This window comes from Hemiscyllium ocellatum, chromosome 7 (genome assembly GCF_020745735.1).
Source record: "Hemiscyllium ocellatum isolate sHemOce1 chromosome 7, sHemOce1.pat.X.cur, whole genome shotgun sequence".
Lineage (NCBI taxonomy): Eukaryota > Metazoa > Chordata > Chondrichthyes > Orectolobiformes > Hemiscylliidae > Hemiscyllium > Hemiscyllium ocellatum.
The window spans coordinates 60,192,740-60,209,324 of NC_083407.1; the positions used below are offsets into that span (position 1 = coordinate 60,192,740).

A 16,585-nucleotide genomic window follows, 5' to 3' on the forward strand; every position below is an offset into this window, starting at 1 on the left:
ATAACATTACAGGAAATTACTTAATGGAACAAGACTACTTGCCTGTAACACTTAATGTCCAATTCCTGGAAAGCTGGCCTCTGCGGTTTGTGACTGTGCAGCTGTATGAGCCACTGTCTGCCATATTTACGCTGCTAATGCAAAGAAATTGAATCCCATCCTTTTCATACATTTCAAGACCACCTGTTTGATTCAGTAAAACTCCATTTTTTGTCCACTTCACTTCTGGTTTTGGATTTCCTGTAACTGTACAATACAAACTTAAATCAAATATCGTAATCCAGTATGTGAAATCGGAAGGAACTTTGAGAAAAACAAATAATAAATCTGTAATTATAATCCTGCTGGATGATCATTTAAATCATTTTGGAGATGGTGTAGCAAGGAAACCAAGGTATAACAAGGAAAACAAGGGAAGGGATTGTATTGCTACTTGCATTTGCCACTTTAAAAGCGTCGATGACCTGCAGTTATCAAAAAAAAGCCACTCACAGTGAATCTCACAGTCAGCTGTTCTTGAACAACTTTATAAATAATCTAAAGAGATAAGATTGCACTTTGCTCTTAAAAGGTACCCAAACATTGGCATCTAATTCATTTGAAACAAACCAGCTCTTTTTAACTTGTCACTGAATGATGTAACAATCCAATATCATAGCACTCTCAAACTGCGAGATGTATTTATCCAAGCGGTCTAGAATGAGATGCCCACAGCAATTCTATTTTGGAATGAGCTAATAGCCTTCTGTACATGTTTCACTAACTGAAATACCATTTCCTCTCGAGCAACACTCTCGTCACTATTTTCACATTTTATTCGTTCGATATTGTACATGGGACTCCTGTTCCCAATCACAGAACAGCAATACAAAGTAATTGAAAATGTTCAGAAAGGGCTTGCAAAGTCACTCTTGGCCCTAGTTAATGTAATTACTCAGACATTGCACATGATTGTGGCCTAGAGACACTCTCAAACTGATGTAATAAATTCTGCCACTCTTTTGCAAGCTTGCGGTCAAGCTACAAAATTCATTATTTGTTACCTGCAAATAGATCCCACAGTGGCTGCAGAATTCACACGAACTGAGTTAAGGTATAGCATTATTAAATTTGTGAAAAAGCTAATTCTATATCTCCTCTGCACAATAAAAGCTATAATAGTTGTTAAACTTTGAACACTTGATAGTGAGGAGTCCCTAGTCTGATAGTTAGTACATTATTCTACTCGGTTCTTTCTAACAATCTTTGAATTTTATACATTACTTGGTCTGATTGACTGTAAAATTTATGTCAATTTGGCTATTTACTGAAGTTCATTTCCAAATAAATAAACCTCTGATGATTACTAATCTACACACATTGATTGTGACGCAAGTATCATGAGAACTTCACAGAACATGTTCACTTGAATTATCTCTAGATCCAATTAGTGCTAATCACATTGCTCATTGGCAGTATGCATCCCTCAGGGATGTGTATCTTGAGTCACTGGCATCACTCAAAATTATCCTGTACCTCTTAAAAGAGCATTGTAGCATGAGCAGGTGCTGAGAGCAGTGGTTGAAGACAATATGAACTGGAGAAAAAGAGTGAAGATGGCACAACATAGGGAATGGGTTTGCACTAAAATCTTCAGATGCTGCACAGGAAGCCTTGCTGGAGGAGATGCAAAGGAAAAAAGATGTCCTGTGTCCATAGAATGAAGGAGACCTTCCAGATTGAGGGTCAAAAGGCAGTGGGAGGGGGGCAGACTGACTTAGAGTTGAATATTGGAGCTCAAACCCCAAGGACCTGTCTGCAGAAAGCTCCAGGACTTCAAAGAAGCGATCAAGGTCAGTGATATTTTAAAAATTGTAACCTTTTTTCTAATTAACCTGTTTAGAGATGTCATTGTACATCTCTGGAGCAGGTGGGACTTGAGCCTGGGCCTCCCATCCCAGCGACAGGACATCACTGCTGTGTCACAAGAGGGCCCTTCAAGGTCAGTGAATCTACCCTTAAATATCATATCCCATTGACTGCACTAACAACATCAGGCACAAATAAATACATCACCTGGCTACCAAAAATCCTTATCAATCAGGACTCACTTGCAATGCTGACTTGTTTCACATTATCCTCACTCACAGGGTACTGCAGTAAACCTCACACACATACCTCACAGGTTGCACAAACGACCAGCTATTCAACTTTGACAGTCGCATTAGCAAAACAGATTGCAGAACACTTACTGTCACAATTCCCTGTCTCCTGCAAGGCAAGATGGTGAACAACCAGAGGCAGCAGGAGCTAATCTGAAGGAAATGCAGATGCTGTTGTATCTGCATATTCTGATCTTTACAGAGAAGGTTGTGTTTGTCTATACTAGGATACCCACTGATCAAGTTGTATCAATGGGCTGTAATTATTAAAGGTGACGATATGCTTAAAACTAATTCTGCTTGTCATTTCTCACTTTGTCCTCATCCTGTAATCTTACCTGATTTAAACTGCAGAAACAGCCTCGCCTCTCTTACTACAACTTTATCCTTGTGCCTTCCTCCTTTCAGATTGCCAAAGAGTGCACCCCTGGTTAGGCAGTGGAGAAAATCCAGGAAGCCAATGATGATAAAGGCACAGCTACATAACTTAGTTTCTCACCATCAGTCTTTGTTCAGATACTGACAGCGTGTGTGTTTTTAAAGGATAGCTTCAGAACAGAATCTAGACACCAGAACATCTGTGGTCAATGTTAAAGAGCACAGGGAAATTTACAGCTGTGCTGATACAGGAATGAAACAAATTCATAATTTCCTTTGTTCACTTACTTTTACATCTGAATATAACCTCTTTGCCCACCAGCACTGTCTGACTTTGAGGATAAATAAGAAAATCAGGAGGTGATCCTCTGGTTATTGATTTTTGTTCTGCAATCTTTCTGCTTTCTGCTTGCAGTTTCCCAGCTCCTGTTTGTGAATGCTGCATAGTTCTGCAACCTTCAACATTCAACTGTGGGATAACCGTCGGACATTCTTCCATCTGCCCTGCCGGCTCCTCTTTTCTTTCAATAATTGCTGGTTCCTCCACCTTGTGTGATTGGAGTATGAGAGTACGCTTAGATTTCTGGTTTGTTATCAAACTTGGTGCTTTCTGTTCGGTAGGGCCTGTTGGAATTTTTTGGGTATTCTGTTGGGTGGAAGTTCTTGTAAAGATTTGAGCTTTCTCTTGGATGGAGGATGTAGCAGTTTGGGTTTTCAGTACGGTGGGAGCTGGAGGAGTAGTTTGGGATTTCTGTAGGGTGGGGTCAGTTTTGGTGTTTGGGGATTTCTGTAGGATGGAGGATGTTGTGGTAATTTGGGATTTCTGTAGGGTGGGGGCTGTTGTGGTGATTTGTGATTTCTGTAGGGTGGGGGCTGCTGTGGTGATTTGGGATTTCTGTAGGATGGAGGATGTTGTGGTAATTTGGGATTTCTGTTGGGTGGGGACTGTTGTGGTGATTTGGGATTTCTGTAGGATGGGGGCTGTTGTGGTGATTTGGGATTTCTGTTGGGTAGAGGGTGTTGTGGTGATTTGGGATTTCTGTAGGGTAGGGGCTGTTATGGTGATTTGGGATTTCTGTTGGGTAGGGGGTGTTGTGGTGATTTGGGATTTCTGTAGGGTAGGGGCTGTTGTGGTGATTTGGGATTTCTGTTGGGTAGAGGGTGTTGTGGTGATTTGGGATTTCTGTAGAGTAGGGGCTGTTGTGGTGATTTGGGATTTCTGTAGGGTAGAGGCTGTTGTGGTAATTTGGGATTTCTGTAGAGTAGGGGCTGTTGTGGTGATTTGGGATTTCTGTAGGGTAGAGGCTGTTGTGGTGATTTGGGATTTCTGTAGGGTAGAGGGTGTTGTGGTGATTTGGGATTTCTGTAGAGATGGGGCTGTTGTGGTGATTTGGGATTTCTGTAGGGTAGAGGCTGTTGAGGTGATTTGGGATTTCTGTTGGGTAGGGGCTGTTGTGGTGATTTGGGATTTCTGTTGGGTAGGGGCTGTTGTGGTGATTTGGGATTTCTGTTGGGTAGGGGCTGTTGTGGTGATTTGGGATTTCTGTTGTATTGGAGTTTTCTTTATTTCTACTTTTGATTCTTGATGTGTTGCAGCATTTAAAAGTTTTTGTTGGAGTGTCACATTTTTTACTTCTGACTTCAGTTCTGGATGAGACTTGTTTTCTTCAGTTCTTTTTTCCAGTCGTTCTTCATTCTCAGGCTTCTGTTTCTCAGGGGCTGCTAGAATGCATTTCACCGCTTTCAGATTCTCCTTGGATTGAACAGTGACTGCACTAGCCTCTTGTTTTTCCATTTGAATGCCATTTGCAGTTGTCTGTTTAGTTTCCAGAGGTTCAACAGTTTTAGCAGCATTGCTTCTTTGTTGCACCGAAGAACTATTAATTAAAAATAAAACTCATTACCTAATTGATCTTTTCACACACAGATGAATTTACATTGTACAGTATGAAATATCAGCATCCTGACAGACTTAATACATATAGGACACTTATTTTATAACTGGATTAACAATGTTGTTTAAAGCATATACTTACATTTCAGATGTTGAACATATATCTGAAAAGAAAACCAAAAAAAATTTGAATAATGATTTATAATAAAACATTATGATTAATAATAGTAATAAATTAATAATAATGACAAACCTATATGGCTTATCTCACAGAATCATACCGTACAGAAGAGGCCCTTCAGTCCATCACTGAAAATATACTATTCCTGACATTACTCCCATACTGGGCCCATAGCCTGGAATGTTATGACACTTCATGTGCTCATCCACATACTTTTAAAGGTTCTGCAGTCTCGTGCCTCAACTACTCTGCCAGGCAGTGCATACCAGACTCCAACTACCCTCTGGGTGAAATCCCTCTGGGATTTTCTTTAAATCCGCCCTACTCCTCCTGCCTTTCACTTTCAAATTATGTTCCCCTGTTATTGACCCTTCAACCAAGGAGAACAGTTGCTTTCTATTTACCATGCCCATGCCACCCATAATCTTATTCACCTCTGTCAGGTGAATTGATAAATAGAGTCATAGAGATTACAGCACAGAAACAGACCGTTCGGTCCAACTTGTATGTGCCGACCAGATATCCCAACCAATCTAGACCCACCTGCCAGCACCCGGCCCATATCCCTCCAAACCCTTCCTGTTCATATACCCATCCAGATGCCTTTTAAATATTGTAATTATACCAGCTTCCAATACTTCCTCTGGCAGCTCATTCCATACACATGCCATCCTCTGCATGAAAAGCTGCCCTTTAGGTCCCTTTTATATCTTTCCCCTTTCACCCTAAACCTATGCCCTCTAGTTCTGGACTGCCCCATCCCAGAGAAAAGACCTTGTCTATTTATCCTATCCATGCCCTTCATGATTTTATAAACTTCTATAAGGTCACCCTTCACCCTCCAATGCTCCAGGGAAATAGCCCCAGCCTATTCAGCCTCTACCTGTAGCTCAAATCCCCCAACCCTGGCAACATCCTTGTAAATCATTTCTGAATCCTTTCACGTTTCACAACATCCTTCCGATAGGAAGGAGACCAGAGTTGTATGCAATATTCCAAAGGTGGCCTAACCAATGTCCTGTCCAGCTGCAACATGACCTCCCAACTCCTGTACTCAATACTCTAAAGCATACCAAATGCCTTCTTCACTATCCTATCTACCTGCGACTCCATTTTCAAGGAGCTATGAACCTGCACTCCAAGATCACTTGAGGACCTTACTATTAAGTGTGTAAGTCCTGCTAAAACTTGCTTTCCCAAAATGCAGCACCTCGCATTTATCTAAATTAAACTCCATCTGCCACATCTCAGCCCATTGGCCCATCTGATCAAGATCCTGTTGTAATCTGAGGTAACCTTCTTCACTGTGTACTATACCTCCAATTTTGGTGTCATCTGCAAACTTAGTAACTATAACCTTTATGCTCATTTTAAAAAAATGCTAATATGATTAGATAGTTTCCCAAAAATACAAATATCTGTGAGATGCAGTTCTATCTTTCTGATAAACTCCTGTAGGGGATGAGCAATTTCTCTTTCCATAACAGGAGCCATTCAGAAGTGAGTGTAGAAAAGGAGAAGATGCAAAAGTAAAGCACACTGTAAATGAAGTTGGCCGACCACTTCAAGAAATTTAGATTAACAAAGAGTAGGTTTATAATTTAACTTCTAATTCTAGTAGGAAATTCTCAGTAGGGAAGATTTCTCCAAAATTACCAACACTACCTATTGTGAGTAAGAACATAAGGTAATTCAAAATACCAATAAGACCAATTTTCAATTTAGATTAAAGAGGGAAGCTATGTCTGTTACAGTAATGTGTACCTGCTAGTGTTGTGGAAGATAACACACAAAATTATTTTAAACAACTGTGAGAAAGAGTGGGAGTTTGGATATTCATGTCTACAAAACCTGGGTTTGAAGTCATTACAGTGGTGATAGTCCAGAAGGAGGTCATTCGGCCCATCATGTCTACACCAGTTTTCTGTGATATCTACTGACTAGTACCATTCCTTCACAATTTTCCTGTAGCTCTGCAATTTTTCTATTTGATAATTACCCAAACCTGCTTTGAGCGCACACTCAGGCATTGCATTCCAAATCCTAACCACTCATTACACCAAAAGCTTTTTTCCTCATGTCGCCTCTGGTTCCTTTTTCGACTGGTTCCACTTTAAATATTTGCCTCTTTTTTGTTTAAAAAGGCTGAACATGAATTTTAGAACATTGTATCCCCTAGTTTTGGACTCACCCATGAGAGGAAACATAAATTCTACATCCACCTTGTCAAGACAATACATAGTCTTCAATAATGTCTCACCTCACTCTTTGAAACTCCAGACAAACCAAGCCAGCTGGTTCAAATCATCCTTCACAAGACAATCCGCTCAATCCAAGTGAACTTCCTCTGAACTGCCTCCACGCATTTACACCCTTCTTTAAATAAGGACACTGAAACTGCACACAGTATTCAAGAGGTGGTCTTGCCAATGAATAACTGAATATGACATTCTGGTTTTTATGTTTACATCTCAGAATAAAGGAGAGCATTCCATTCGTCTTGCTTACTTACTGTACCTGCATGCTAGCATCTGGCGACTCATAGAGTCACAGAGATGTACAGCACGGAAACAGACACTTCGGTCCAACCCGTCCATGCCGACCAGATATCCCAACCCAATCTAGTCCCACCTGCCAGCACCAGCCGATATTCCCTCCAAACCCTTCCTATTCATATACCCATCCAAATGCCTCTTAAATGCTGCAATTGTACCAGTCTCCACCACTTCCTCTGGCAGTTCATTCCATACCCGTACCACCCTCTGTGTAAAAAAGTTGCCCCTTAGGTCTCTTTTATATCTTTCCCCTCGCACCCTAAACCTATGCCCTCTAGTTATGGACTCCCTGACCCCAGAGCAAATACTTTGTCTATTTATCCTATCCATGCCCCTTATAATTTTGTAAACCTCTATAAGGCCACCCCTCAGCCTCTAAGGCTCCAGGGAAAACATATTCCTTGCAAAATGTTAACACAAATGCAAGATAAAAAGCTTCAACAAATGTGTCTATTTTCAGTAATGCATATATTTCATTGTTCTCTATATCCACACTTCTAATGCACTAGAGAACCTGGATTCCTTTGCAGTTTGGGATTTTGCAGTCACGTTCTGTTTAGGTAATACTTTTTTTCTGTTCTTCTGACCAAAATTTAAACTCCACATTTTCACACATTATACTTCACAGGCAGATTTTTGCCCTCTCAATTTATATTTATCAGTCTGCAATCTCGTTATAAAAACCAAAAGAACTGTGGATGCTATAAATCACAAATAGAAACAAAAGTTGCTGGAAAAGCTCAGCAGGTCTGGTAACATCTGTGAAGGGAAATCTGAGTTAACATTAGGGGTCCAGTGACCCTTTTCAAACATACTTTCCTACTATCTTTCATACATCTGCAAATTTAGCCACCACTCCCCTTATCTAAGTCATTGATGTAAATTGTAAAAAGCTGGGGTCCCAGCAAAGATCCCTCCAGCACCCCCTCGGTACACTCTACCAATTACAAAAACATCCCATTTCTGCATACTCTCTGTGTCTGCCAACTAACGTTCTATCCAACTGATATGTTATCCATAACACAATGTCCTTCTACTTTGTGAAATAACCTTCTATGTAGAATGCTGTCAAATATTTTCCAGAAATCAAAGTAATTTATGTCAACGAGCTCACCATAATTCACAGCAAATGCTATTTCTTCAAAAGAACTCTAATAAATGTTGCCAGCGTTGGAGGATTTGAACGATAGGCTGGGGTTGTTTACCCTGGAACGTTGGAGGGTGAGGGATAATCTTATAGGGGTTTATAAAATTATGAGGGACATGGTTAGGGTAAATAGACAAGGTCTTTTCCCTGGAGTGGGGGAGTCCAAAAAGAACTAAAGGGCAAAGGTTTAGGGTGAGAGAGGAAAGATATAACAGGGGCCTAAGGGGCAACTGTTTCATGTAGAGGGGGGTGCGTGTATGGAATGAGCTACCAGAGGAAGTGATGGAGGCTGGTACAATTACAGCATTTAAAAGGCATCTGGATGGGTATATGAATAGGAAGAGTTTAGAGGGATATGGGCTAAGTGATGGCAAATGGGAGTAGATTAGGTTGGGATATCTGGTCGACATGGATGAGTTGGACCGAAGAGTCTGTTTCTCTTGCTGTACGTCTCCATGAGTCTAAATTGTTAAAATATGATTTCTCTTTAACAAAAATTGCTGACGCTTCTTTATTACCTTGATTTTTTTTTTCTGACAGCTCAGCTATAATGTACTTATGGGTTGATTTTAACACCTTTCCCATAGCAGTTTCCTGTTTCCTCCTCACCTCCCTCCCTTCTGGATTAGAAAGGTCATATTTGCTAATTTTCACTTTGATGGTCATGGGAATGGGTGTGAGGGTAAAAGAGTGTGGATCAGTGGCAGTTTTCTCACCAGTGCATCTTAACACTTACCAACCTTTGTGACCGTGTCTAAGATCCGTTTCAGACTGTACACCTGACTCCCCAGTGTGAAGACTGAGTCTCACAGTAGCCTTTAGAAATATAAGAAATAGGAACAGAACTATGCCATTTGGCCCTTCAAGCCTGCTCTGCCATTCAATAAAATCATGGCTGATCATCCTATTCAGTACCATGTTCCAACCTTCTCCGCCTTTCTCCTCATACCCTTTGATCTCTTTAGCCACAAGTATGACACCTAACTCCTTCTCGCAAACATTCAAAGATTTGGCCTCCACCACTCTGTGTAGCAGAGAATTACACAGACTTACCTCTAATTCTCTAACTGAAAAGGTTTCTCCTTATTTCATTCCTAACTAGCCTACCCCATATCCATAAATTGTGACCAATGACTCTGGGCTCCCCAATCATCATGAAAATCCTCCTGCATTTACAATAATTAGTCCTGTTAGAATTTTATAGATTTCTATGAGATATCTCCTCATCCTTGCTATTTTAATGGCACACTTGTGCATTGGAGAGCACACAAACATAGTTATTCAACCTTGATCAAAAACAGAAATGGCTGGAGATATTCTGTGGGTCCGGCATCATCGCTGTGGAGAGAAAGCATTAGCAATCCAGTGACTCTTCATCAGAAAGTAAGAGGTTGCCAGATCTGCTGAGTTTGTCCAGCAATTTCTGTTTTTGTTTCAGATTGCCAGCATCTGCAGTTCTTTGCTTTATTTTATTCAATCATGATGTTCACGTGATCCATCTTACGTCAATACAAAACAAGCTTTCTGAAGTTTATGATTATAAGCCCAAAATTAAAAGAAAGAAAATAATGTTCTGTATTGGCTGAATGTGGTTGTGGATCAGGCTCAAAACACTTACTTAAATGAAATTGTTCAGTGACAATATAATGTCTGATAAAGATATAGAATTATTTAAACTTTTACAATTGGAAACCATTTTATACTACTCAGTAGTTTATCAGTGCATATTGTAATCTCAATGTTTACAATGATGACCAAGTGGTCTTATTTTACCCTGAATTAAAAAAAAAATTAGTTGCAAAATGGTAAATAGATGAGGATTTGCAAAGTCAAAATTTCTGAAAAGTAGACCAAAATAGCATTCATACTTTGAAGTATGAGCTCCACAGATGCCATTGCTTTTCCAGAATTATTCATTACTAAACACACATAGTTTCCAGCATCCTCTGCCCGTGCAGCTCGGATTTCCAAGAAGTGAATCCCAGACTTCTCAAACATGTTGAAATGATCACTTTGCTGCAACTCTGCCTCACCCTAGGGGGGGAAATAAAAGAGTATTATTTAATCAACTAAATTGTTACTTTCTAAAAGCATTTTTTAATTTTCCAAAAAAAATCTCAGTGAACGACATTTCAATTGCCTTGCTACAATAATTCTCAATTCAGCCAGTCTTCATTCTTACTATTGTTAGTCTCAGTTGTCAGCCTATTCTTCAGTTGGATTGCTCAATAAGGAGAACTACTCGTCAAGAGATTGATTTATTTGCTGCACAATACACCAGTCACCTGTTCTGTTGATTGGAGTTTTCTGCTTTATGGCCCACTGGGTTCTATTATTTATTTTGTGGACATCAAATTTCTACTGCCCTCAATCTTAATTTCAGATAATCACTGATGTGCTAGATAGTTTCATTAGCACTATAACTTGCAACCAACTGTAGACAAGGTTTTCATTCCAATCAATAATGTCTTTGTTGCACAAGGAGCATTTGATTAGTTGAATGTACTGATAAATAACAAATTTGTGCGTGACCTTACTTTATACTGATGTGCTATTTGTACTCCATCTTCTTTGAGACAAGCTTCCTTATTCATTAAGGTTTGCTGCATAAATTTGAATGTTCAACATATTTGAAACAAATTGAGCAATGTCAACTTTCCTCAACTTGCTGGTCAAATTGTGCGCACAGCACTCTCCTAAGGATGAGAAATACTTGCACAATAATGTTCCCTCTGAAAGTCTGCATTCTGCCAATGCAACATGGCTGTGGGGTCATTGGCAGAATGGAAGCAAGAGTTAATAAGGTATTTAAAGCAATAAAATACAAAGTAAAAGATAAAATGAAACTTATACTCGGATGTATTTTTTCCAACACAAAAGACATAACAGACAATTTAACTTGCAATAAAAAGGCAAAATTGAATCCTGATATATTGCTGATTTAAGAGGTATGTTTTGCTTAGATTAGAATTTCTATCTTGCAGAAATGAAGAAGAGAGAGATGCTTTGATAGCTAATGTGAGTCTCTTTGATGAGTTGATGAGTTAACTGTTAAATGAGAAGGATATGTTCAACAAAGCGAAAAAAGTCTACATTGAATTTGTTGACTTTGAAGGAAATAATGTAAATTTTTCAAGTTTTAAAGAGACATGCAAAGTCCCTGCTATGCTATTGCATGACAACACCAACTTGGAAAGTCCTTATTTGTGATAACCATGGTTCCATTGTAAACAAATTGTAAACCTCAGACTGATGTAAGAATCATATGGTACTTTTTGGTAAGGGATACAGAGAGTGTCTATAGACACTGCTGTGACAATTTAGATTAAGCTCTTGGGTGATTTAAAGATGCTGTCCTGGAATGGAACCATTATTGACAATAATTCTTGCTCTTTCCCAGCTTTTCCCCAGCTCAAAGGATATTGAGGTTACAGTAACTTTTGGCTCATTTTTCTGCTGGATGAGTGCAAGAAGTAAAATCCAAAAATAAGTTGCACTTCAACCCTGCAGTTACCATAGAAGAACAATGGGTGGAAGAAAAGTTCTGTTTCTATCTAACGATAGAAGTATCCATAAATATGATAGTAGCAGGCCTGAAACAAGAGTGCTGAGATTATTGGACGCAGGAATATTACCCTAACATGCTGACCTGCTAACTTTAATAATAGTATGCATCTGCATTTGTTCTTAATAGTTTTTTCCCCCATCCCAACCCTTTCAATAAATTCCTTCCCAAAATCATGTTCTTCACTACCAATCGTAAAATAACAATGCTCTCTGAGTTCAAACAGAGTCATGTCTTCCTTCGTCCTTTCACAAGAAATGCTAATATTGTCTTCTTACGTGGTAGCCTTCTCAGAATCAACAACTTCTTTCATGGCTCACTTCTGACTCCCTATACCCAAACATGTGCCTTTCATTTAATTGTTGGTCACCCTGTTCTCATTTTGCAGTTTCTCTTTGTCAGCACATACAAATTCACACTTGCAATCTCCAACTCCCACACTTTCATAATGGAGGTCAAAATAATGCACACTGTAAGGAGGTTGTGTGAGAGGAGTTGCCAACGTCATAGAGATGTCCAGCATGGAAACAAACCCTTCATCCAATTCGTCCATGCCAACCAGATATCTGAACCTAATCTAGTTCCATTTGCCAGCATTTGGCCCATATCCCTCTAAATGCTTCCTATTCATATAACCATCCAGATGCCTTCTAAACGTTGCAATTGTACCAGCCTCTATTATTTCCCCAGGCAGATTATTTCATACATGTACCACCCTCTGTGTAAAAAAGTTGCCCTTTCGGGTCCCTGTTATATCTTACGCCTCTCACCCTAAACCTATGCCCTCTAGTTCTGAACTCTGCCACCCCAGAGAAAAGACTTTGTCTATTTATCCTATCCATGCCCTTCATGATTTTATAAACCTATAAGGTCACCCCTCAGCCTCTGACGCTCCAAGGAAAACATCCCCAGCCTATTCAGCTTCTCCCTACAGATCAAATCCTCCAATCCTGGCAAAATCCATATATATCATTTCTGAACCCTTTCAAGTTTCACAACATCCTTTTTCTCTGAACTGCCATCATAGCAAGCACTGAAAAGTGCTCATCCAAAGCAGTCAGAATAGCAGACCTTTAGACCAGCGGCTTAGTTGGAAAGGGTTTTAGTGTATTATGATATGACCCTCGGTGAAACACACTATCATATATCTTGACAACATCAAGCTGCATTGTGACATCAAGGGAAAGATTTTCCATGTTTACTTCAGAATGTTACCATGACACTCATATGGAAGTCAGAGCCCACATTCCATGGATAACAGTTACCTGGCTGTGATCTTCTCTCCCACATTAGCCAATTAATGGCCAGAGGGAGAGCTTGCCGTCTGATTAGAGATAGAGGGCCACAGAAAGCCAATATGAGAAGTCTTAAATACTATGCAATAATCTCTTGTGCCACTAAAAATTAACAATTATCAATGTGAAGTCTCATTACTTCAGATTATTAAAGATTTAAAAATGCTTCTTGAACTAGAGTCATAGAGTCATAGAGATGTACAGCACAGAATCAGACCCTTTGGTCCAATCTGTCCATGTCGACCAGATATCCCAACCCAATCTAGTCCCACCTGCCAGTACCTGGCCCATATCCTTCCAAACCCTTCCTATTCATATACCCATTCAGATGCCTTTTAAATGTTGCAATTGTAACAGCCTCCACCACTTACTCTGGCAGCTCATTCTATACACGTACCACCCTCTGTGTGAAAAAGTTGCCCCTTAGGTCTCTTTTATATCTTTCCCCTCTCACCCTAAATATATGCCCTCTAGTTCTGGACTCCCCCACCCAGGGAAGAGATTTTGTCTACTTACCCTATCCATGCCCCTCATGACTTTATCCACCTCTATAAGGTTACCCCTCAGCCCCAACGCTCCAGGGAAAATAGCCACAGCCTATTCAACCTTTCCCTATAGCTCAAATCCTCCAACCCTGGCAACAACCTTGTAAATCTTTTCTGAACCCTTTCAAGTTTCACAACATCCTTCCAATAGGAAGGACACCAACCCCGTCCAACACCGCTTACCACCGCTCACCCAACCCCAACTCTGCTCCCCCTCTTCCAACCGCATCCAACACCACACACCCGACCCCAACTCTGCTCACGCTCCCCCAAACCCCGTCCAACACAGCCCACCCGACCCCAACTCTGCTCCCGCTCCCCCAACCCCATCCAACACCACCCACCCAACCCCAACTCTGCTCCCCCTCCCCCCAACCCCGTACAACACCACCCAGTCGACCCCAACTCTGCTCCCGCTCCTCCCAACCCCGTACAACAATGCCCACCCACCACTAACCACGCCAACACCACCCACCCAACCCCAACTCTGCTCCCGCTCCCCCAACCCGGTCCAACACCACCCACCCGACCTCAACTCAGCTCCCGCTCCGCCAACCCCATCCAACACCGCTCACCCACCACCAACCCCATCCAACCACCACCAACCACGTCCAATACCACCCACCCGACCCCAACTCTGCTCCTGCTCCCCCCAACCCCATCCAACACCACCCAGTCGACCCCAACTCTGCTCCCGCTCCCCTAACCCCATCCAACACTGCCCACCCGACCCCAACCCTTCTCCCGCTCCCCTAACCCTGTTCAACACCGCTCATCCGACCCCAACTCTGCTCTCGTTCCCCCAACCCCGTCCAACACCACTCACTCGACCCCAACTCTGCTCCCGCTCCCCCAACCCTGTACAACACCGCTCACCCGACCCCAACTCTGCTCTCGTTCCCTCAACTCCGTCCAACACCACCCACCTGACCCCAACTCTGCTCCCACTCCCCCAACCCCGTCCAACATCACCCACCCGACCCCAACTCTGCTCCCACTCCACAACCCCGTCCAACAATGCCCACCCACCACCAGCCCCGTCCAACACCGCTCACCTGACCCGAACTCTGCTCCCGCTCCCCCAACCCCATCCAACACCACTCACCCAACCCGAACTCTGCTCCCACTCCCCCAACCCCGTCCAACATTGCCCACCCACCACCAACCCCATCCAAACATTACGCACATGACCCCAACTCTGCTCCTGCTCCTCCAATCCTGTCCAACACCATTCACCCACCACCAACCACATCCAACACCACCCATCTGATCCCAACTCTGCTCTCGCTATCCCAACCCCGTCCAACACCACCCACCAGATCCCAACCTTGCTCCCGCTCCCCCAACCCCGTCCAACACTGCCTACACGAGCCCAACTCTACTCTCGCTCCCCCAAACCCACCCAACACTGCTCACCCGACTCTAACTCTGCTCCCACTCCCCCAACCCAGACCCACCACCACCCACCTGACCCCAACTCTGCTCCCGTTCCCCCCAACCCCATCCAACACCACCCACATGACCCCATCTCTGCTCCCGCTCCCCCAAACCCGTCCAACACCACCCACCCGACCCCAACTCTGTATCCGCTCCTCCAACCCCGTCCAACACTGCCCACCTGACCCCAATTCTTCTCCCACTTCCCCAACCCTGTCCAACTCCGCCCACCAGACCCTAACTCTGCTCACATTCCCCCAATCCCGTCCAACACTGCCCACTTGTCTCCAACTCTGCTCCCACTTCCTCAACCCTGTCCAACTCTGCCCACCAGACCCCAACTCTGCTCCTACTCCCCCAACCTCGTCCAACACTGCCCACCCAACCCCAAATCTGCTCCCGCTCCCCCAACCCCATCCAATACCACCCACCAATCCCCAACTCTACTCCCACTCCCCCAAACCCATTCTACACTGCTCACGCGACCCCAACTCTGCTCCCGCTCCCCCAACCCCATCCAACATTGCCCACCTAACACCAACTCTGCTCTCGTTCCCCCAACCCCATGAAACACTGCTCACCCACCACCAACCCCGTCCAACACCACACGCCCGACCCCAATTCTGCTCCCGCTCCCCCAACCCCATCCAACACTGCTCACCCACCACCAACCCCATCCAACACTGCCCACCCGACCCCAACTCTGCTCCCACTCCCCCCAACCCCGCCCAACACTGCCCACCCGACCCCAACTCTGCTCCAATTCCCCCAACCCTGTCCTATACTGCCCACCCGCCCCCAACCCTGCTCCTTGCCCCCACCCCCAGCCCCGCCCAGCTGCCCCCCCAAACTAACCCCTGCCCCCAAACCTGCCCACTTGCCTTAACCCCACCATGCCCCCTGGCCCCAAAGCCATCCTCTGCTTCACCACCCCCAAACATGTGCCCCACCCCCAACCCTATCCAACCCCACCCCCTGCCCCAAACCCATCCAATACCACTCTCCCTGCCCCCAACCCGCAACTCCGTCCAACACCGCCCTGCCCCCAAACCCATCCGCCACCCCCAACCCCATCCCCCACCTCCTAACCCTGTCCAAAACCGCCCCTCACCCCAACCCCATCATCCCAAACCCGTCCAACACCACCGCCTGCACAGGACAATGTTGGAGAGATTATCTGGGCAAGTGGGTGGGGTAATTCAGGTACACCCCTGTGTAGAACTCCAGGGAGGTGTGGGGAGAGAGAGGTGGCAGGAGGTCAGTCATCTGGAAACAGCGCCTGTTTAATCACTGTAAATAAAAGATGCAATCAGTGTTAGAAACACGTCTTTGATGTAGTTTTTCTATGGGGACCTCGAACTCTCCTTCGGATAATCCGATTTTCGGATAATTGATGTTCGGATAATCGAGATTCCTCTCTACATCCTGTCCCTCAGGATTCCCTCCA

The 16,585-nt window shown here is 43.4% G+C and overlaps 1 protein-coding gene across 3 annotated transcripts in view; it reads right to left on the reverse strand.

Moving 5' to 3' along the window:
- LOC132817098 (myosin light chain kinase, smooth muscle-like) overlaps positions 1-16,585 on the reverse strand; it is a 429,362-nt gene that overhangs the window by 204,925 nt on the left and 207,852 nt on the right. For all 3 annotated transcript variants that reach the window (XM_060827247.1, XM_060827248.1, XM_060827250.1), the window contains 4 exons: positions 10,165-10,330; positions 4,556-4,577; positions 2,808-4,396; positions 43-246 (listed from right to left, as the gene is read on the reverse strand). In XM_060827247.1, the coding sequence (XP_060683230.1) occupies positions 43-246; positions 2,808-4,396; positions 4,556-4,577; positions 10,165-10,330 (1,981 nt within the window). The remainder of the gene's footprint in view (positions 1-42; positions 247-2,807; positions 4,397-4,555; positions 4,578-10,164; positions 10,331-16,585) is intronic.